This window comes from Danio rerio, chromosome 8, assembly GCF_049306965.1.
Source record: "Danio rerio strain Tuebingen ecotype United States chromosome 8, GRCz12tu, whole genome shotgun sequence".
In the NCBI taxonomy this organism is placed as follows: domain Eukaryota; kingdom Metazoa; phylum Chordata; class Actinopteri; order Cypriniformes; family Danionidae; genus Danio; species Danio rerio.
This window is the reverse complement of record NC_133183.1, coordinates 45,371,274-45,393,840: the sequence shown is the minus strand read 5'-3', so window position 1 is coordinate 45,393,840 and position 22,567 is coordinate 45,371,274. Positions and strand designations below refer to the sequence as shown.

The following is a 22,567-nucleotide window of genomic DNA, read 5'->3' as shown; positions in this document are numbered from 1 at the left end:
AGTTAAGTTAAATAATAATAATAATATGTATAATTATCTTTTTAACAACATATCTCATTTGAAGAAAGCTTTTACACCAAATGCTGACATTAAGCACCTGAGCATTTTGACCACACTGAACTTCAAATAATCTCAAACTGGTTTTAAACAGTTTTTTAGCAACCATGTGATGCTGTAAATTGATTTGAACCAAACTCTCTAAGGAAAGCATCCAGCACCTAATTGAATCTATACCATGAACAATTTATGTAATTGTGAAGTTAAAAGAAGGCCCAACATGGTGTAAGCAAGATTCATGTAAAGTCTTTTGTAATTAGTCTTTTGTCCCAAAACATCTTCTTTGACTGTTTGCAGTGTGTTAGTATTTTTCTTTGAATGGCAGTGGCTATTTGCACTAAGCAACAGATGCTATTTACACTCAGTGTTAAAAGTATATGCCATTTACACTGAGTGTTAATAGAATATAGTTGCTATTTTACACTCTGTGTAAATATATTGCACTTCACTTAAATAATAAAATAAAACATGTTAATCAGTTGTGTAACGATCCAGGATGACGTAATATGGTTAGTGTCAATGCATGATGACATACTAAACATTTAACAGTTACTATGTTTCCATCCAAAGATGTGAATTAAATGGCTGCGTAAAAGTGGAATTGATTTGATTGATGTGGATTGATGCAGGCCATTTCAATAGCTTCATTATAAACATGTTTTGCTAATTGATGCCCTAGTAGTTTTGCACTAGTAGTTCTTACAAAAACACAGCTAAATGATTCTGTCACCCTCTATCATCAGTAAACATCATCTGTGTGATCACATAGATCTGAAGGTAAATCCAGATGTGTAGTCTACTGTAGCATTAGCATTCAAGTGAGACTTGAAATGTCTACAAAATGGTGTCAATCTCAATTCCTTGGAGGGCCAAAGCCATCAGAGTTTTCATCTAACACTTACTCAATACACTTACCTGTAGGCAAGCCTGAATGACTTAAATAGGTTTGATCTGGAGTTTATTTGAGATCAAACCCACATTAGACAGGGGGTTGGCCCTCCAGGACTGGAGCCTGGCAATCCTGGTTTTCAGACAACTTGAAGTATAGAGACAAGTGGCAAGCAGCAACTTAGTTAAAGTTAAAGTGAAAACTTAAAAAGCATAATTTACTTAAATAAAAAGCTTTAGGTGGGTGAAGTGGTGGTGTCGTGGGTAGCACGTTTTTTACTCTCCAAGTGAGATTGTAACTTTTGATTTATAATTTGATATCAATCACCACGGTCCATAGTCATTAAACTTTTCTGATCTACTGAAGGAAGAAGTCATCTATGTCTTAGATGCAATAGCCCGATGGTGACCTTAACCTAAGAAAGAATAGCACTAAAACAGCTGCCCACCTTGTTTTTAATTGATAGGCTTAATTCTTAACATATTCTACATTTTTTGCTTTTTTTAATTTGGCAGTTTTTCATCAAGTAGTTGGCAATTTATTTTCAATTCAGTAATTTATTTCTATAGCGCTGTAGATTGTGTCAAAGCAGCTTTATGAATACATTTTTTTTTTTGTAAAAACAAAATACAATGTAAAATGTTTTTACAGAATTTTTCACCATAGCTGCCAGTATTTTTCCATAGTTTTTACAGAATCTTTTTACAGTCTACCCAATCACAACAGTTTGTTCCTTTGCATACATTCTTTATTTGTATACAATATTTAAAGAGAAGTACATTGTAATATGTGTAATATATAATATGTATATATATATATATATATATATATATATATATATATATATATATATATATATATATATATATATATATATATATATATTTGTTTTGTGTGTTCAATATCTTGTAGAAACATATGCTGTTATTTAACTGTACTTATGCAGTACTTTGTGGGTTGTAATCTAAAGTTTTACCATAAAATAAGCACCATCAATCTGCCTCCTACAGCATTGTCCCAATTAAAGCACTGTATATTGTTAATGGATAAGCTTTACACTTTCTCAGTAGTAGGAGGAAGAACTGTCCAAACTAATAAATTCCTCCAAATCAACACTATGTTAAAACCTATACCGACCAAATTATTAAAACCATAGTTTTCAGAAGTTGCTGATCTGTTCGATGTTGTTATTGGAGCTCAATGCTGCACTGGATACCATTGATCATAACATTCTCCTCAATAAGTTTAAAAATAACATTGCTATTACTGGAACTCATTGGCTTGGTTCAGGTCTTGTCTATCTAAATGCTATCAATTTGTATCAGTTAATGAAAAGGCTTCATACCAATCAAAGTACAATGTGGGGTACCACAAGGCTCAGTCCATGGTCCCTTAATGTTTAATACTATATATGCCACCACTAGGAAATTATCATTAAAAATACATGAAATTAGTTTCCACTAATGCCGAGGATACACAACTCTACATATATCTCTTCTCAGCCTGATAATTTGCACAAATTCATAAAAATAACACATTTTATAGCTGATATTACAAATTGGATGAATAAAAACATCTTATTACTAAAATCTGATAAACTGAGGTCTTGCTTAGCAGATGCTATGGCGATCATAGAGGAGTGGAGAGTGAGAGTGATTTGTGAAAGACCCCATGACAGACATGTTTCCACATTGATCTCATGGGCTACCCTGAACACCCTTTAGTAGTGACCTACTTAGACCTACAGCTTCTCCATGAAAGATATCCTGCATTTTCAAGCGTCTGGCAGACTGCGGCTCTGCACAAAAAGTTTAAGCCAGAGGAGAACTGTTTTTTCTCCAGGTTTTATTTTCCTTCACCTTCATCAATTGAAGAAATTTGTTCCTTGCCATTGTCTTGCTTGGTTTGGCACTTATGAAGCTGTGCATCAATGAACTTGCTGGACTGAATTTTCATTTAAAAAAAAAATTTTTTTCATTTTACTAGAACTTTGTTAACTGATACAGTATTTATTGAAATACATAGAAAAAAACATACAGATGTGAACCTCAAGGGTGTCCTTGACTAAGCTGAAACAGATGTTTTACTGTTGTTGCTGAGTCTGAGTCAGGCAGGCAATATTCAAAGCAGAAGCAAACAGTACAGTAGCATCAGGGCAATTCAAAAGCGTAGTTGTGGTCTCAGGCAAAGTGGTCAATAAAGATGAAAACACCATGAACAGTAAACAAGACAATAGTCAAAACATGGCAAGACTAGACTAGGGAAATGCTTTGTAATGCTAACAGAAAAAAAAGACTCAGCAACAGATGAGTGTGTGAGTGATATATATGGTCCAGAATATCAGTGCATGATGAGCTTCCAGCTGTGTTTAATTAAGCGTGATGTGGAAGTGGTGTGTTTGAGGTACATGATTGGATGTGTTTGGTGCCAGTTTAGTGGGACACGTGTATGTTGGGTATTAGTGAATGTTTTCCAGTGATCTGCAAGGGTTAGATCAAAACATGACAAAACCACTGTTGTCCATTGGCTTTTTAAAGTTTTCTTTAACATATTAATAACCTATTAAGTCTTTAAATTGCTCTACAGGCTGAATACTAGTATCTTGAATGTTAACTTTATTTATATGTTTTAGTTTATTTATGTTAACTAATATGGATTAAATGTGTTGTAAATGTGTTTAGCTGAAATTTTATACTTAAAAAAAGAGTTGACTAATGAATATATATTAGGTAAATGATTATGTATATTTTTAAATATCTGACCTTTAAATAGTTAAATTTGTGCAAATGAAACATTTCATTTAAATAAATCCACTTTAAAAATACATATATAATCCATAAAAATACAATTTTAAAGTGGATATATATATATACATTCATTCCTTTTTTTCTTTGAGGCTTAGTCTTTTTATTAATCAGGGGCTGTGACGGTGTAATGAGCCGCACCTTATAACTTAACCAACTTACAACATTTTTTTTTAAATTGTAATACTTTTACTTTAATTTATATTTGTTTACTTTTTGATGATTTCAGAATATGGACGTCTTCCTGCAGTTTAGATTTTGACTGTGCTGGTAAAAAATGGCTTAAGTGGGTTGGCAAAATTTGGGAAGGAAACCTGTTTTTAGTATTAAAAAATTAACATGGTCCACAATGGCTCAGTGGTTAGCATTGTCGCCTCACACCAAAGAGATGCCATTTTGTCTGCATTTAAGTATGTACTGATAATCTTTCATTTTGGAATTTGACACTTCCTTCTTTAATAATTCTTTAATAGACTTTTAAAAATGTTTTTTTTTTTTATATTTCTATGTTCAACATGTATCAGTTCAACATTACACATTTAAATTTACAAGTTACTTGATACTTTTCTTTCTATCAAATTGACAGGAGTGTGATTTGAAACAAGATTAGGTAATTACACTTTTGTTTTTAATTTGCCCACTGGACATTGAACTTGATTTGGCCTATAGGTCTGATCTATTTTCTCCTCTTTGCAATTTAAAAACCATTGCAGTTTTTATCATATGTACTTTGATTTATATACTGTTCTTAAATGATCCAGTTTTTAAATCTTTAGCTTGTGCTTCACTTTCCTTAAATTTTTTCTAATATTCTTATAATGTTACTTTACTAGCTGGTATTTCTTTACCTTGCATTTTTTTTATTTCTTTTTGTTTATATTTTCTTTACTTTTGTAACTTATCTCTTATTTATTCATATTTTGTACTTCTTTAATAATTCATTTATCTCCATGTGTATTTATTACTATGCCTTCATTTTTATTTCTTAACATTTTTTTTTAGCTTCAAATTCCATTTTGTATAGACTGTAAAAAAATGAACTCAAACCTTTTTAATGACTGGTCACATCTAAAATTTTCAACTAGCCCAGATTAAATTCTGAATCAAACTGTGTTGGCAGTTACTTACTGTAACCAAACATTTACAGTGAGTAACTGGCAACAGTGTTGCCAGTATTCTTCTGTAAAAAAGCCTGGTAAGGGCTAACAGTCAGTGTACTGCAACTGAGTAGTTTTTCTCAGGAATTGTAATTTACTAATATACTGTATAAGGTACTTCAATCAATCAATCAATCAATCAAGCCTTTATTTGTCACTACACTTTTGTATAGCGAAATTGGGATTGGACCCCCCAGACCATACACAAATCCACTTTTACTGGAGTTGGATTTTTAGCACTCTTTTCACCACTGCACATCTGCCGACTCAAAACAGTTTTAAAGTTAATAAATCTAAAAAAAAAAAAAAACTCCCGTTCAGAGGAAACAAATGTTTTTTTTAATTGCTTACTGGTAAACAGAAATTTTAAAAAAGTTATTTTGATGTACCTCTCACCCAGAACTATATCTTAAGTGTGCTGAGGTTTTCTGTAGACATAATTCTTTGACCCTGTAACTGGGAAAGGGTTACATTTGTAATAAATTCAGTCACCGCTAGGGGTCACTTGTGGACTACTTTTTTGCAGATAAGCACTAACATTTAATTCTAACATGGTTTAATTCTAACATGGTCTAACATTAGTCCAGGAGAAGTCTCAAATCACAGTCAAGAGTCATAAATGCATGAAATACATATTTGTTTATTGGCAAAAATAATAAAATAAGTAGCTGCAGGGCATTGTCTCACTTCAATAGTGTGATTACACACATAGGTAGCGCTGGAATGCGAAAAAAAATAAAATAAATAATAAAAAATAAACACTTGGACATCTAGAGCGACCTACCATGCACTCACATTGCTATTTTGTGGGTACAGACTCTCCATAGGCATAATGGCTGTTATTTTGTTCAAACTGTACTTTTTATCACACTACACCTAAACCTACTCTGTAGCTACCCCTCACAGGAAACACAGCAACATTCTGAACTAAACTGAGTAGGCTACATTTGGTCCCTCTCTAAATTGAGTTAAAGCTACTCAGGGACAGAATTAAAGTTAATGAGACAGTGAAAGAATTAATTAAGTGATGATTGAGCACTGATGATGAACACCTGCTGTTCAGTGCCACGTCCCTCAGGTTGGTTTCATGATTCACTGTTAAGGGTTACTTTCTAAACTATATGTTTGCTTCGCTATAAACAAAGGGAATGTTCCCTCAAAATGTAAAAATGCTCAATAATGTTCTCACCATCAAGCAATATTATCCCTTGAACAGTCAGGGTGTTAGCGTGGGTTTCCTCCAGGTGCTTCGGTTTCCCCCGGGTGCTCTGGTTACCCAAACAGCCAAACGACATGTGGTATAGGTGAATTGAATAAACTAAATGAATCATAGTGTATGTGTGAATGAGTGTGTATGGATATTTCCCAGAATTGGTTTGCAGCTGGAAGAAAAACTTATGATGAGCAAGATGTCGGTTCATTTTGCTGTGGCGACCCGTTATGAATAAAGGGGCTAGGTGAAAAAAAAGTGGAAAGTGTAGTGGGCTTCTGCAAATAATAATAATTAACTCAAAGGTTTGTAAATTAGCATCAGTTAAAACTAAATCTGCCACGACAAGTTTTTACACTAGAGATTTTTATTAGGCTAGGCCTACTCAAGTTTTTTTAATCGACGTAAGGATAACTGTATAAATCTATATAAAAATAAACTTTGCATCAAAAAAGCATTTTGAAATCAGTAAAGGAGTCTGCAACTTTTGCTAAGCATCATATCATCAGCATATTAGCGGTGAAAACATGTCCATGACTGCAAAAATTATTGTGTATTGAATATTGTGTATGTACGCGTTTTATCTAAAAAGTTCATATCAATACATTTTCACTTTGAACCACCAGGTGGCAGTCTTTGTACTTTTATTTTGGAATTCAGATTGCATAAGTTTTATATTTTTTTTACTTTTTAAATTGACTATTTTCCCATGTGTTTATACTATATATATATATATATATATATATATATATATATATATATATATATATATATATATATATATATATATATATATATATATATATATCTCAGCATTCAGTACATACTTTCAATATTATCTTTGCTTGAAATAACCCAATCTAATCCTGTTTATATGAAATGAACCAGCTCCCAAGCAGGTTTGAGCTACCAGAACTGCTGCTATGACAACAAGTTTCAGATGAATTTTGAAGAACTAAAAGATCCTGCTTCATGTCAAATCGTTATATCCTAATCCAGCTAATTGAGTAATCCGTGTACAAAGAACGGACCCCAGGCCTGAATTTTCAAGTTTTGGTTTCAGTCACCTAACACTGTGCTTTAGTGTGGACAAATAGCGAAACCATGAAGAGAAAAAGTGTGGTTTTGTGTAGACAGAGAGAAGCCCAGATCAAACCTGACTCTTAAAAGTTAACTGTTAGCCTATAATAAACTAAATGAAATAAATAAATAAATATTTAATTTACATTTAAAGAAATTGTGCTTTGGTAACTAACAGAAAAATAACTGTAACGTTTAACTTTAGATTTAAAATATTCTGTGAAGGCCGCAGCTTTGCACAGTTACAACCCTAATTAAACACCTGATCAAACTAATGGGCTATATGCACAGTTAGTGATTTTTAGCCAATGATGAGCTTTTTGGTGTGAGCTTTATGTGCCTTTTTTTCAATTTTATAAGGTTCTTTTTCAGCATCCATGTTATAACCATAAATCCATAAATAGACTTAAGCTTCTATTTGGTTGTAAAAAGTGACAAAAATCTGTGTGAACTCTAGCACCATCATTAGTTGCTTGTGCAAAAACTCCATTGAAAATACTGGGGGAAAATAAATATCCATATTTTAAAGACATGGTGCAGAAAAAAGTAAAGATCACTGTTTTTTTAAGAAATCTGATCTTAAACACAGCGATTTTGTATTGGATGACAATTGACCGGAAGGCCAAGGGCTGGCTGATTGAAATTAAAAGTCTGTGTGCATATATCCCATTGAGTCTTTCAGGCTTGTTTGAAACCTACTGGTAAGAATGTTGGAGTTGGGTTGGAACTAAACTGTGCAGGGCTGTGGCCCTCAAGAAACTGAGTTTAAAACCCTTGTTTTAAAGAGAATAAAACACAACCAAAAATTAAAACATTATGATTTAGCACAACATTGATTAGATATTTTAATATGCAAAATTTGTTTTTATTAATTTTTTTGTCATTACAGCTAAGATAAAATAATAATTAGCCCAAAATACACTAGCAAACTTTTGCAGTTAACAATTTCTTTTGCTGTAAATGTTCCACACTTAAAAACAAACAAACAAACAAACAAACAAACAAACAAACAAACAAACAAACAAACAAACAAACAAACCATAAGACCAAGTCTGAAAAAGCATGCATATTAACATAGTTCTCTACATTAGATACTTCATTCAAAAACACTGGCTTTTAAATGCAACACTTATTTACTTATTACATATATTTAATAATTGTGTATAAACATCTATGAATTATTAGTTCATTTGAAAAGCAAAGCATCAATAATGGTTATATTTCTTTTTGACTATGCATTTAAGTCATCACCTTTACTTCTGTAACACCATAGACTACATTTAAGCCTTATTCAATTTTAAGTAACATGTTTGCCTGATCAATAAACCAGACTTTTTAATCATGTAATTATGATCCTTTATTGCTCAAAAATTCTAACTTAAAGCTACAACCAGCTTTATCATAGTCAATAGTTTAAGAAAAGGAATCTGGAACACATTATGTTTTTTTTCCCATAAGACACAGTAGCTGTGTCCCAAATGGCACACTATGCACTATGTATTTATGCACTTACACACTCAACAACATAGTATATGTATGTAGTGTCATCCCAAATGGAATACGAATGTTTTCCATTTCAAAATCAAACCGTTTCCCAGATGACTTTGACGATTGCCGAATTAGTGAACCAAATGACCAAACTATTAAAGGGCCATGAAACCCCCTGGTTTCAGCAGGGTGTTTTTACACCTCTACTTTGGAAAAAGTCAGAAAAGTGGGTGTGTCCAGCTCTGTTTAGGGGGGAGTGTCGGAGGAACTAAAGTGGGATGGTGTGGGAGTGTCTATTTGGGCACGCGCGAGTTTCAGAGTCAAAATACACACACACACACACACACACACACACACACACACACACACACACACACACACACACATACACACACACACACACACACACACACACACAGGAGAAAGGGATGGTGTTTAACCTACATGGACATCTGTAGTCGAATTATTTGCCAAATTATTAAATGGTGGACATTAACTGCAGTTTGGCTCTTTCATTCAGGGAATTCATTCATGCCCCTTGCGACAAATGAGATATTTGATTCGAGGAACTGATCTAAGCGTGTATTTTTCATGCAATGTTTGATACCGCACGGCGAATGAGAGAAAAAAACCCTCCGTATTTCCCGGAAACTTAGATGCACACTGCAGGTAGCATCAGAAAGCAGCGTGTGTTTTTCCGGTCACTAAATGCGGTGAAAACCCTACACAAGGTTAAAGTTTGGGCACTGGTAGCTCACTTACCAAATCTGTAGAGACAGGACAATCACCAGCAACTAGAGCCACGTCTTTATTAAGAGGAGACTACAAGCGAATCCGGATCTCAGCGTTTGCAACTGCGGTCACGCCATCTGCGGTTCAGAAAGAGACGGTCACGCTATCTGTACTTTAAATTGAGGTGCGCGTCTACTCGGTGTTTAGTGGTAAATTAAAGACGCGTGTGTTTAATGCGCTGCAGTTTCGTGCAAATCGTCTCTTTTATTCCTATTTGGGTATATAATTATCATGACTTTGCATGTAGGCTATGCTATTATTCCTTTGTTTTGCTCTAATTGTGTACCGGAGCTTGATTCGTTTTGCCATCATCACGTGATCAGTGACGTCCGAAGCTTCATTTTCACCTATACCCACGTGACTGCTTCAAATTTTGATTCAAAGGTTTAAACACCCTAATAGTAAAGTGTATAGCGAGAGATTAGGCGTCGATAACATACATTTGAACTGCTCACATGAGAACATGAGAACAGCTCTCAGGTAAACAATAATCCTCCTTAGACACGTAAGTTATTGTTGTCGAGCGTCGCGTACACTGTTAATCCACACGTGACTCCAGATGAGCTCTCACAGAGAAAAAATGAAAACAAAACTTAACTGCAGCAAACTATTAAAGCAACATTTCACGCTTGTTTTGCCAATACAACGTGGTGTGTCTGTCGTCTAAATACTGTGACAGTAATGAATATTAATGAAGTTGCACAATAGAGCGGTTTGAACTAAGCCTTACTCATGCATTATTGCATCACACTGTATGTAATAAGACACACTCTGGCACAGACGCCCAGTCTGCACGCTGGAATACAACGCTATTATGTCATGACCGTGACGCAGCTTCAAAAATTTGTTTCAAACCGGAAGTACGAATTTGCTTGAAATAACGCAAAAACAACCAATTTACACTTTTTAGTGAAATATAGGTGTCCTAATAGTATTTTTAGCAGTGTGGGACACATATACGACTGTCAACAGCTCAAAAAAATGTGTTTTGGTGTTTCGTGACCCTTTAAATAAAACCTCTCATAAGTATAACCACATTCACCATCGGGAGGCAGTATAATCACTCTCGTAGGAGAATTTTGCTTTCACAATCCAAAATAAAGTAATCCCACATCAGTACCTGAAAGCTCCACCCCTTTTGCTACATGAGCAAAGCTGCGACTGTTGAGTGTGTTAAGTGTCCAAAATTCCAAACTTAATTTTAACAATTAAATAAGCGTACCATCTGAATATTTAAAGTGCACTTATTATTTTTAGAGTTTTCAGTGTGAATGAAAAACTTACACTATTTATACTACAAAATGACATAGAATAGTGCAGTTGTTCCCAACAGTAAGGTCCCAGCCCACAAGGGGGCCTCAGTGAGCTCTGTGAGGGGTCGCGTCAAATTTGTACAAATTTCTAAGCATTGGTTAATTAGGAGAATTTTCATGTTGGCTGCATCCGAAACCGCATACTTTCATACTATATAGTATGTTCAAATCAGTATGCGAGCCGAGTAGTATGTCCGAATTCATAGAATTCGAAAATCAGTAGGCAAGAAGTACCCGGATGACTTACTACTTCTGATTCTGAAGTGCGCATCCCATGCACGCTGTGCTATCCCATAATGCCCCGTGAGAGAATTCATGAATGGAAGTGAGGCGACGCAACTGACGCAGGTAGGTCACGTGACCATGACAAAATGGCGGATATAGTACGTCCGAATTCCATTTATACTTTTCACATTCATACTGTATAGAACGTACTTTTCTAACGGCAGACTAGTACGTTTAAATTCAAATGCAGTACCTACTGAGTAGTAGGCGGTTTCGGACGCAGCCGTTGCCTTATTTCATTTTACCCCAAGCTCAGTCGTCCTCAACCACCGGGCCAATTGGTTCCAGGCTGCACAAGAAATCATTAATTATTTCCGTTTTATTTATTATTTGAGTCTAAATGATTTTTTTATTTTGAAAAGTCTTTTATTAATTTAACCCACAAGCAGCAAAATAATTAAGAAACAGATGACTTTGGAAAGTTTCTTTGCTAAGGGGTAAAGGCCCAAACGAATAACCCACGAACTGCCAGGGAATGGATTTGCAACCCATTTGTCAAAAAATCAGGTGAATGCACTATGGTCCGTGGTGATAAAAAGGTTGAGGATTACTGCCCTTAGTGACCAAAAATGGACACATTTGTAATTCATTCTCCACAAAAAGACCTTAATATCTTATATTAATGTTATAATCCTTATATTAATGTTAATTGATTGAGGAAAACAAATAACATGCAAATATAAATTGTAGTAACCTGTATTATTTTTTTACCTCATACATGTGTGTAAATACTGATATTTTTGTTATTGAATTCCAAATAGGGCCAATTTAAAATGCTTGCAATATTCAGTTATAAATGGCCTACTAATGTTTTGCTTTTATATTTTACTGTAGGCAATTATTTGTGCATAAACATGTATAGATATAGTAATAAACATACTGTTTGTTTGAAAACAACATTTTTTGTCATCGTTACTGCAAACTTATATGAGCGATAATATTGTTAAATGTGGAGGGGGCGCTTACAATATTTTCCAGGGGAAAAGGAGGTCTCAGGCAAAAAAGGTTGGGAACCACTGGAATAGTGCATAAGTATGCAATTTGGGACGTACCTAATGTCTTTTTACAGTGGCACTAGTTGATAGAGAGGTTTGATGACAATACCTAGCACCATTCCTCTGCCCAGTCCTGAGGCCTTGTCCAAGACCTTCAGTCTGAGGGCAAAATCTTTCAGACTGCCATGCTCCTCTGGCTCTTGGAAGAAGAAATCTTCATTGAACACAGGGTTACGGCAGTTCCTGATGATGGCACTGTTTTGTTGCTGTAGCTTGCCAGGGATTATGGTCAGGGTCAAGCTGCAGGTCAGTGGTCGAAGGTCTCCAGGATCTCGCAAGTCTTCCACTGATACAACACGAATGCGAATTGTTGTAGAGCTTCCAGCTGAACTGCACTTGAAGGCAGAGATGCGCACTTTGCCTCGCTGAGGAAGAGGAAGCACATGCTCCTGGTGGAAGCGTTCTTGGCAGTGCAGCATGTCCAGTGGGAACTGGACTGGTGGGGCTAGTTTGCTGCAATGGGATGTTTGAAGAACTTTGGCATGCTGAAAGACCTTTGAAATAAGCTTTTTGTCTGGAGCGGAGTGAACTTTCTTTTTCTCATTCATTGAAGCATTGAGATCTTTCTGAAGTGTATCTTCAGAAAATGTGTATTCATCTGTGAAATCCTTTCTTCTGAGTGGTGGTGTTGTTGTTGAATAAGGGGAGGAGTCTGCAGAGGATGTGTCACTCTTAGTGTTGGCCATCATCACTTCACTAGAAGAATGTTTATTTGATTTGACGGTCATTCTCTCTACTTTGTAACTGGTCAGCGCAGAATGGAACAATGATTCTTTTCGACGTGTGTTTGGACTCTCAAACAAACCAGACTCAAAGCATGTCATTGAATATGGAAGGGGTTTGAATTTGTTCAAAGCCGTTGTTGATCTGTTCATACTTGCTTTCAGTGGCAGGGTAGTATCAGGTCTTGGCAATAGTGTTTTTGGTGTGTTGACAACTTTTTTTTCTTCATTCAAACACTGTGAGATTTTTTCTGTGTCTACCATGTAGCAGCGCTTGGCCAACTTGGGTGGCAGGAAAAAATCTGGAATTTTATCCTGTGTGAGGACATTACTGTGCATTTTATTGAGAATGTTGGTCTGTAATCTGGCTGAAAGCTCCTCTTTATTGCTGCTGATGAGATGATTGATCTGCAATGGAAGATTTTGCGCTCCTTCTTGCACTTTCTGAAGGATCCACATTTTGAATGATGATAATCAGCCTACGCACTTGACGATATGTTCTCTTCCTGCTAGTGTGAAAGAAATTCCATAAACTCACCTATTTCTGCTTTTTAATGTCCAACATTCCACACTTTGCTCCTTTTTTGCTATGAATGAGCGTTATTTATTTAAATAATTCACAATTTTTTACAACACTCTTTATATATTTTAAAGAATCAAATATAATACAATTCATATATGGTACCCTGGACCACAAACAGTTTTGGAAAATGAAATGTGCATATGAAAGCTGAATAAATAAGCTTTCCAGGATTTTTGTTTGGATAGGACAATATTTGCCTGAGATATAACTAATTAAAAATCTGGAATCTGATGGTTTTGAAGAATCTAAATATAGAGAAAATTGCCTTTAAAATTGTTCAAATTAAGTTCTTAGTGATGCATATGACTATTCAAAAAAGAGTTTTATATTTATGGAATATATTTACAAAATATCTTTCTGCAACATGATCTTTACCTAATATTCTAATGACTTTTAGGCATAAAATAAAAATGTACAATTTTGACCCATACAATGTTTTATTTTGTGATCCACAGTAGTATAATCATTTACTGTTGTCGTTTTTATATGAAGATAAAATCTTGTATATAAACAAGCCACAATTGTTATTCATACACTTTTCTACATTGCTGTTGTTGTTTGTTTAATTAATACTTTTATTCAACAGGGATGCATTACACTAATTAAAATACAATTAGGATTATTGCAATTTTAGTGATTAAAAATAAATTTAATCTTTAAATATCTAAACACAATTCCATCACAGTTTTATCCATCACATATTAAAACATATTAAAACAGAAAACACTTTACTAAACATTATTAACCACTTAAAAATACTGCCATCATCTGTTTCTCTCTGTTCATTTATTTGATGTCTTTACAATATTGCTCACTTGAAGTCAAAGATGTCTATAAATAATAATGAATTTTGTCCTTACCTGTTTTGGATGATCTGTGGTAGAGTTATGCGTCTATGTTTAACTGAATGTGAAAGTTTTAATGTTCAGTTTATCTGTTTATCTTTTTCTATTTATTTATTTTTTTATACACAGTAGCCAATCACACTACATGTTCTATTCTAAAGGCCACCTCTCTATTCCGTATGAAGCTTGACATTTCTTTTTAATCTGAATTGGCCACAACTGGTTTCAGACAAGCCTCACACCCAATACCCTTCCCTAGAACAGTTATATCCCAGATAGCCACACTGATCTCAGATCAGATGGTTATGGATAATTAAATATATATATCTTTTTCCCTTTCACATTTAAAGGTCAACAATGACATTGCTTGTGTCACTTCAAAGAGAAAACTTTCCTCAGAAAACAGTCTGGGGTGTGGGGTTCCCAAACAACAGCTGAACTACACTGTACAAAATGAACATGAGCAGTTGTTGTCTTAAAGCACTATTTAATTTGTTCATTCATTCATTCATTCATTCATTCATTCATTCATTCATTCATTCATTCATTCATTCATTCATTCATTCATTCATTTTTGGTTTAGTCTCTTTATTAATCTGGGGTCGCCATAGCGGATTGAACGACCAACTTATCCAGCATATGTTTTACGCAGCGGAGGCCCTTTCAGCTGCAACCCATTACTGGGAAACACACATGCACTTTCACACACTACAGTCAATTTTAGCTTACCCGATTCACCTATAGCGCATGTCTAGAATTCAGTGCATGTCAATTTTTTATTGACATGGCCAATAATACATTTTTTTACAATTATATTCTATATAGTTACACATAAATTATATAGTTATTTAATGTATTCTTCTCCATGGCCATCGCTTGCAGGTTTACTATGTGGTCTGAAAAAAGCACAATAGGAACCTCAGGCACCTGGATGGGCCAGAGTCTTAAAAAAACATGGGCTGGCCCAAATTTCTGGCAGACTTCGCTAACGGAAAATGCTTCCAGATACTCAACACTCTTGACCGATGCTAATGCAACCAGCAGAACTGTCTACCTACTGTAGATAGAGTCTTCGAATTTTAGTCAATCGAGCAGACCTCACCTACAGAGAGATATCCAAGAGGGCATAGGAGGGGGAAAGGATTTATTTTTAATCATCCAGCATCTCGCACCTCTGGGAACTGGATGATGAGGCAATGCTTTCCCAGCGCTGTCATCCCCGCGGAGGGGACAGCTTTACCTCCAGCCAGCTGAAGGAGGATAGCATCACATTGATCTGGCATGTCCGGGGTCCTTCTTGGAGAGAAGCACACCACACAGCAAATAGACTCCACTTTAGGGTGTAGGCATGCCTTGTAGAAGGTGCTCTAGTCTGAGTGGCACCGAACCACTAGGTCACCTAAGTCCTCCGCACTAAATCTATGGACCACATGTGAGGTTCCAGAGATCTGGGCGCGGGTGCCTGTTCCAGAGAAGAAGTACTTCCTCAGAGGTATTTGCCAGGGAAGAGCCGTCACGAGGAGAGAGGGTTCTGATATGTAGGTCTGGTTGAGCCAGAAAGGCACAATTTTCCCCTTTAGCACTGGTAAAAAAATGGTGCAGCGCAAGATATACTACCACCAGCTCCAAGCAATTGATATGCCAATGCAACCAGGGGTACTTTCCATAGACCCGCAGCTGCATTGTCGCAACACACAGCCCATCAGCCCGTACCGGAAGCATCCGTCTGAATGACGAAATGCCTGAACTCTTGTTCTTGAGGCACACAGGCCTGTAGAAACACAGGGTCTATCCAACGGCTGAGGCCACGGCGACACAGAGGAGTGACAACCACCCAGTGCGTGCCCGTGTGCCATGCTGAAGCGGTTTTATTTGAAGCAATCTGAGTAGGCTGACAGCGGTCGCGGATGCCATATGCCCCAGGAGCCTCTGACATTATTTCCTGTCGAACTCTCTCAGATGGGTCAGTATCAGCCCGGCGTGCTCTTGGGAGAGGCGCACCGACATGGTGATTGCGTCCAGCTACAATCCAAGAAAAGAGATGCTCTGTGTGGGGGCAAGCTACTCTTTTCTCAGTTGACCTGAGACCCTAAAAGGTTGAGGCGCCAAAACAGACTGTCCCCGTCCATAACCAATTGATCCCACGAGTGAGCTAAAGTCAGCTAGTTGTCGAGATACTTGAGTATGCAGATGCACGCAAGCCAGAGGGGTGTTAGGGCATCCTCTGTGAGCTTGGAGAAAACCTGTGGAGACAGGAAGAGCCCGAAAGGGAGGACTTTGCTCTGTCATGCTCGACTCTTGACGAAAACCACAGAAACTGATGGTGGCGTGGAAGAATAGAGACATGAACATACACATCCTTCAGGACTATAGCCGCAAACCAATCCTGAGGACTGAGGCACCAGGGAATGTGCTTCTGTGTGATTATTCTGAACAACTGCTTGTGAAGGCAGCCGCTCAAAATGCGCAGAACTAGGATTGGTCATAACCCACCACTCTTTTTAGGTACAATGAAGTACACGCTGTAAAACTGATACCTCATCTTGGCTGGAGAGACTGACTAAATTGCATCCTTTGCCAGGAGGACAGCAATCTTCTCGCACAAAAAAGGGGCGGACAGAGGGCTGACCCTGGTGTCATACACGCCCTTGAACTTGGGGGTCGTTTAGCAACTGAATCGCATTGCTGAGTCTGAATGTCAGAATGAGTGCAACTGGCTGGGCAGCGCTAACCAGGCTGGTGGAGCCTGTGTGAGTGACATGATCGGCTCAATCACTGACCCACCAGCAGTGGGGCAGCAAGGGATGGGATAGCTCACCCCGTGAGGTGGCACATCCTGAAGAAGAGTGAAAAATAAGAGGTTTAATCTTAACTTCTTCCCAAGAGCCCAAAGGGGGAGGTGGGACTGTGAGAGAAAGGAGCCCATACTCTGACTTTCTCTGAGCCTGTGGCAAAAAGCACCGATTTTCTGAGCTGGAAGGCATAGCGCTTGTAGCGGCTACGTGGAGTAACAGCTGAGAGCCAAAACCAGAGACATGTTTTGTGATGCAAACATCAAATGAACACAAGGCAAGAAGTCGTTCCAATGTCATCACTCATTTACTTTACAATATAAAACATACCTTGATCTTTTGACAGTGTAGACTTTGATTTGGGCTTAAGTTTGATTTCGTTTGAGTTTGTTTGGTCAACAAAGAGTACCGCGTCCCCGTTCACCCCCTCTCTCTCTCCTTCCTGAGTTGTGAACAAACAGGTGCCACCTATATGCGCACTACGTAACCCCGGTGACCCTCCACCACAATCACGTGACACGTTAACCATTTCATGTCTACTACAGCGCTGTCTGTGTTCTTTTTCTCCTATTGGCCCATCTCAGGGACGCTTTGCGGTCTGTTTATCAGACTTAGTGGTGTTAATTCACTAAGTTTGGTGACAGATGGTAATGCTTGTGATACTGCTGGCATTATCTTGAATTTTGGATTCATGGAAGAGCACTTCTATCACCGTTTTGCTGTTGTTACACATCAGCCATCTACTTTGGTCCTTGGTATGGAGTTCAAGCAACATGCTTAAGTTTCCATTCACATTCCTTCAAGGAATGGGACATTTATATAAATGAAATTCTAGCAATATACTCATGACAACACCCCAAAGTCTACAGTCGGATACAAACATGAGCTACCCAAAGCACAAAACTGAGTAATAATAACAGTTAAAGTGTTCAACATAGCACAAATCACAAAATAGAGTTATAATATTGACCAGCATCACAGCAACATACCAGCAACACAGAGAACACGTCCAGGCATGTGGAAGAGCACATTAGCATTAGCTAATCTTACCATCCCCCTACCATGCAGCATGGATAGAACTTCCAGAAACCTTTAAAAAAAAAAAGAAAAAAAAAATAGAGGGTTGCGTAGAAATAAATGCAAAATAAGTTGTCACATTGTCACAGTCCAGAATTAGATGTTTGGGCACCAGTTGAGGCATTTTGTGCCAGCTAGCCAATGGGAAAAAAAACATCTTAAAGACAAAAATGCCATTCAGACTCAAACCTTTATGATTAGCCACCTTCATCATCACATCACAAAAATTATAATAATGTAATTGGGTTAACATCAAACATTTGAGGAATGAAACTATGTACCAAATGAGCTCATACTGATTATGTTACATTATTGAGTACAAGCAGAAACCGTAAGATGAACGTTAATGACACTCACGCTTCATACAGCACATGTTTGCACCTGCATAAAAGACTAGTGGACACATCTTTTTTAAAATTAAGCAAGAGGTTTTTAAAAATAGTGTGAGGATGGTTGATGAATTAAAAAATGAAAAGGCATGACCTGATTGGGTGAACAAAAAGCAACTGTTACTTATTTACGTTTTATGTAGTAACTGATTAGATTTTTAATATTTATGTGTTTTGGGATGGCACGTTGATTCAGTGGTCTGCACTGTCATCTCACAGCAAGAAAGTTGCTGTGCTGGTTCAAGTCCTGGTTAGACCAGTAGGCATTTTTTCCACAGTTTGCATGTTCTCCCTGAATTTCCTCTGGGTGCCCAAAGACATGCGCTTTTAAATGAATTGAATAAACTAAACTGGCCATAGTGAATGTGTGTGTGTGTGTGTGTCTGTGTGTGTGTGTGTGTGTCTGTGTGTGTTTGTGTGTGTGTGTATGGGTGTTTCCCAGTACTGGGATGCAGCTGGAAAGGCATCTGCTGTGTAATATATGCCAGAATAGTTTCATTCCGCTGAATCAGAGACTAAGCCAGAGGTAAATAAATTAATATTTATATAAAATATGATAATTTCATTTAACAAATAAAAACTGCCCTCTTGCCTGGAGATGACACATGTACTGTAGATCTATGCAAAGGCATAAAAAAAAACGGACGACATATGTCTGACATATGGTGTGTTACAAATCTACACAATATGTCAGATTGACATCAACATGACATTTGTATTGTTTTTGATACATCTCTTTTTGCAGTGTATCGATGTTAAAACATGATTTAAGAAAAATATTTTTTTAGCTATAAAACATTTTGTTTTTAAATTGTATATTGAATTACAGAAAAAAAACAATTAATAAGCAAATTCTTTTATTGAACTCTTCATATGCATTTATATCATAAATCAATTAAATAAATATAGCAATTTTATTTATTAGTCATTCTGACTTTTTCTGTGTATGACATGTAGTTGTCATAGGAAAAGTTTTTATTTCGTTTTTGACTTCTCTTGCGTTGCAAGTAATTTTGTCTGTATCTGGTTATATGTCCAGTTTTCAAGTCCTTTTTCACTTCAGAATGGCCGCAGCACCATCTAGTGGATATTACACAAACAGCTACAGCTTCTTATGCTCATTTGTAGAATTAACTTTCAGTAAATTTTAAGTACACTTACTACCCTTGTTTCATTTAGGTAAATTTGACTTTTAGGTTTAACAGTGTGCTTTTTCATTGGATTAACCCCAAAGGGGATGAAATCACCTAAAAGAGAATACCTCATCATCTTTTTCCTATTTTTGTACACAAGCTAACAGCAATCTTGAACCACACCCTAGCTTGTGCAAGGACTATTTTCCCATTAATCAAAGATCATTAAACTGACACTGTTTCTCTTTTATATACCAATTTCAGCCTCAGTATTTTCCTTCAAACAGGTATGTTTTAAGTGTATGTTTGTTATTTCAAACAAGATATGCAAGAATCAAACTTAGTCTCATTAACTGATACATCTACACCTTTTTACAATGGTGTTTCAATTATGAAGCTGATGTTTCCTTCAGGCTTTATAGAAAAGGCTATTATAATGTCATGCTTTTATTGTTTACTTTTTACTGACTCTTCATGGCCTCTCCCTCTATTGACAATGTGTGTGTATGTCATATTAGTTTAAAGGATTAAGGAGGTTGATAAAGACTTTTTTGTATCACACTCTGTTTTTCATTGTTTTGCTAATAACTATAGTCCCTAATCTGACAGGCTTGTGTGGGCGGTAGAAATAAGGTCAAAAGTCAGTAATAAGTGAAGCTCCTGATGTGTGTGGAGTTGTTTAATGATCCTCTGCTGATCTCTTGAGGAAAAAAAAAAAAAAAAAAAAAAAAAAAAATATATATATATATATATATATATATATATATATATATATATATATATATATATATATATATATATATATAATGTATATATAGTTTTATTTTCGATTGATTTCATCTGCTTGTTCATCAATAATTCTCAATCTTTCTTTGATTAGACACTTAATTATCTTATTAACTTAATCACTGCCTATTAGTGTTCAACACTGTAGTGTGGACACTAGTGAGGATATTGCTTTTGCTCTAAATTAAGTTTAATTTAATTTTCAGTTTTAGAAAATCAATAAATCTCAAATGGTTATTGTATCAGTTATTGGAAAACTGCAAATTTTAACAGTTCTATAAAGCTTTTGTATATTTTACAGAAAAATTTACAGAAAAAATTTACAGAAAAAAATTTTTAACAGTGTGTTTGCAAATTGAACAAGAACACATTAATGCATTGAATAAAGCATGACTGAATATTTAATTGTTTTTCCTTGTGAACTGATCTATTATGGTTCTCAGTACCAATATGCTCACATTAATAAGACTTACAAATATTGTTTTATAAGCAAATGATGGTTAATTTTAGTGTAGTCAGTTTCAGCAAATAAAATTAGGTTACTCAAATGTTTGTAAATTAAGATTGTATCACTTAATGAAATACAGTTATTTTCTGTAAATTTGAACAGTTCTATAAAACAATTTTTACAGAAAAGGTCTGGCAATCAGATCTGCAAGCATTTTAATGTTTTTTTTTTAAAGAGAGCAGCTTTTCTGCCAACTGTACTGAACAAAATTACAGAATAACTGTGAGACACTAATATAGTTGTAAAATAATACTTTTCGATAAGAGATTTTTTCAAAAACATAGTAGTAGATATATAACCCCACCTTAATATTTTAAGGAGAGTAACAAACATTTTCTCAGATGTGTTTATATAATAATTTCCTGTTTAAATTTTTTTTAATAAATTGCAAATGCAACACTGCTATCACATTACGGCTCAGTAATATCAGGATAATACTATGGAAACTTCTGTTATTACCAAGCTATAAATTGAAGTGGTATTTTGTTTGTAGTCATTTCTAACCTTAAAGACCTTAGTCCAGTCCCTTACCCTGTTGCTGGCCCTGGAACTGTTCCGTTATCCTATTTTTTTTTTTTTAATCTCTTTAAGTATGCTCTTTTTTTCTTTTCCTTGTCTTTTTTCAGCCTCCATCTCTCCTTTTCTTTCTGAAGATGTCTCCTTTCTCTCAAGGTCTGCATTTAGTCATGGCAAACATTGCCTTTGTCTCTTAGCTGTACTAACTAGTGCCATCTAAATGCAATCTATATAAAATGGATAGTTAGTCACCATTACTCATAAATAATATAAATGACAATTATGTATATGTACTACAATGTCACTGATAAACTTGGTCAAACACAAAAAAAACAAACAAAAAAAAAACAACAAAAAACAACAACAACAACACAAAAGCAGTGCAGCAAATGGGCAAAATTGTTATTTGTAAATCCTTTGACATAAAACAGAAAATACTTTATATTTACAGTATAATTTATGTTTGTTGAAATTTTTATTTGTATTATATGTGAAATAAAAAATATACAATATTATAAAAATTGTATTAATAATTATATACAAAAAATATAAATGAAATAATAATGCCATTCAGTTGTCAGGCCTGTCACTTCAGTCAGCCATTTTAACCTCTTACCCTACACCCCATTTTTGAGCATTTACAAAAAATGAATGAAAAGCTTTCAAATGATGCCTTGTTTTTGATAAATGGTTGGATTTTTTTTCTTCATAAATTAGGGTAATAAATTCTAGAGTCGGCCAAAATATCTGTGAGGTAAGGTTAAACTAGCATTATACTGCCTGTTAGAATAAAAACAGTAAACATGCAATCGATGAAATTCATTTTTGAAAAGTTCTGAATTTTTTTTTTCTGAAATGTTTTACCCCTTAAGCTCGTCCTTTTTAATTATTCATTTATTTTTTTATTAAAACAAACAAAAAACAAACAAATAAATATATAAATAAATACCCCTGATAAAAATATGTTTCAGTAAATGCTATGCAAGGCCTAGATATTTTGCCTCACTAGACTGACGCACGGAAACTTTGACGCTTAGCATTTGTACAGTAACTCACAGTAACAGTACATGTGCGGGGCGGAGCTTC

General features: G+C 35.6%; 1 protein-coding gene across 1 annotated transcript; it reads right to left on the bottom strand.

The window, feature by feature from the left end:
- Positions 1-8,015: 8,015 nt before the first annotated feature.
- LOC101885966 (C2 calcium-dependent domain-containing protein 4C) lies at positions 8,016-14,362 on the bottom strand. Its single transcript, XM_005162476.6, has 2 exons — positions 14,296-14,362; positions 8,016-13,361 (listed from the first exon to the last, which is right to left on the bottom strand). Exon 2 carries the CDS (start codon positions 13,309-13,311, stop codon positions 12,139-12,141), a length of 1,173 nt encoding a protein of 390 aa, XP_005162533.1. The 5' UTR covers positions 13,312-13,361; positions 14,296-14,362; the 3' UTR covers positions 8,016-12,138.
- Between the last annotated feature and the right edge of the window lie 8,205 nt (positions 14,363-22,567).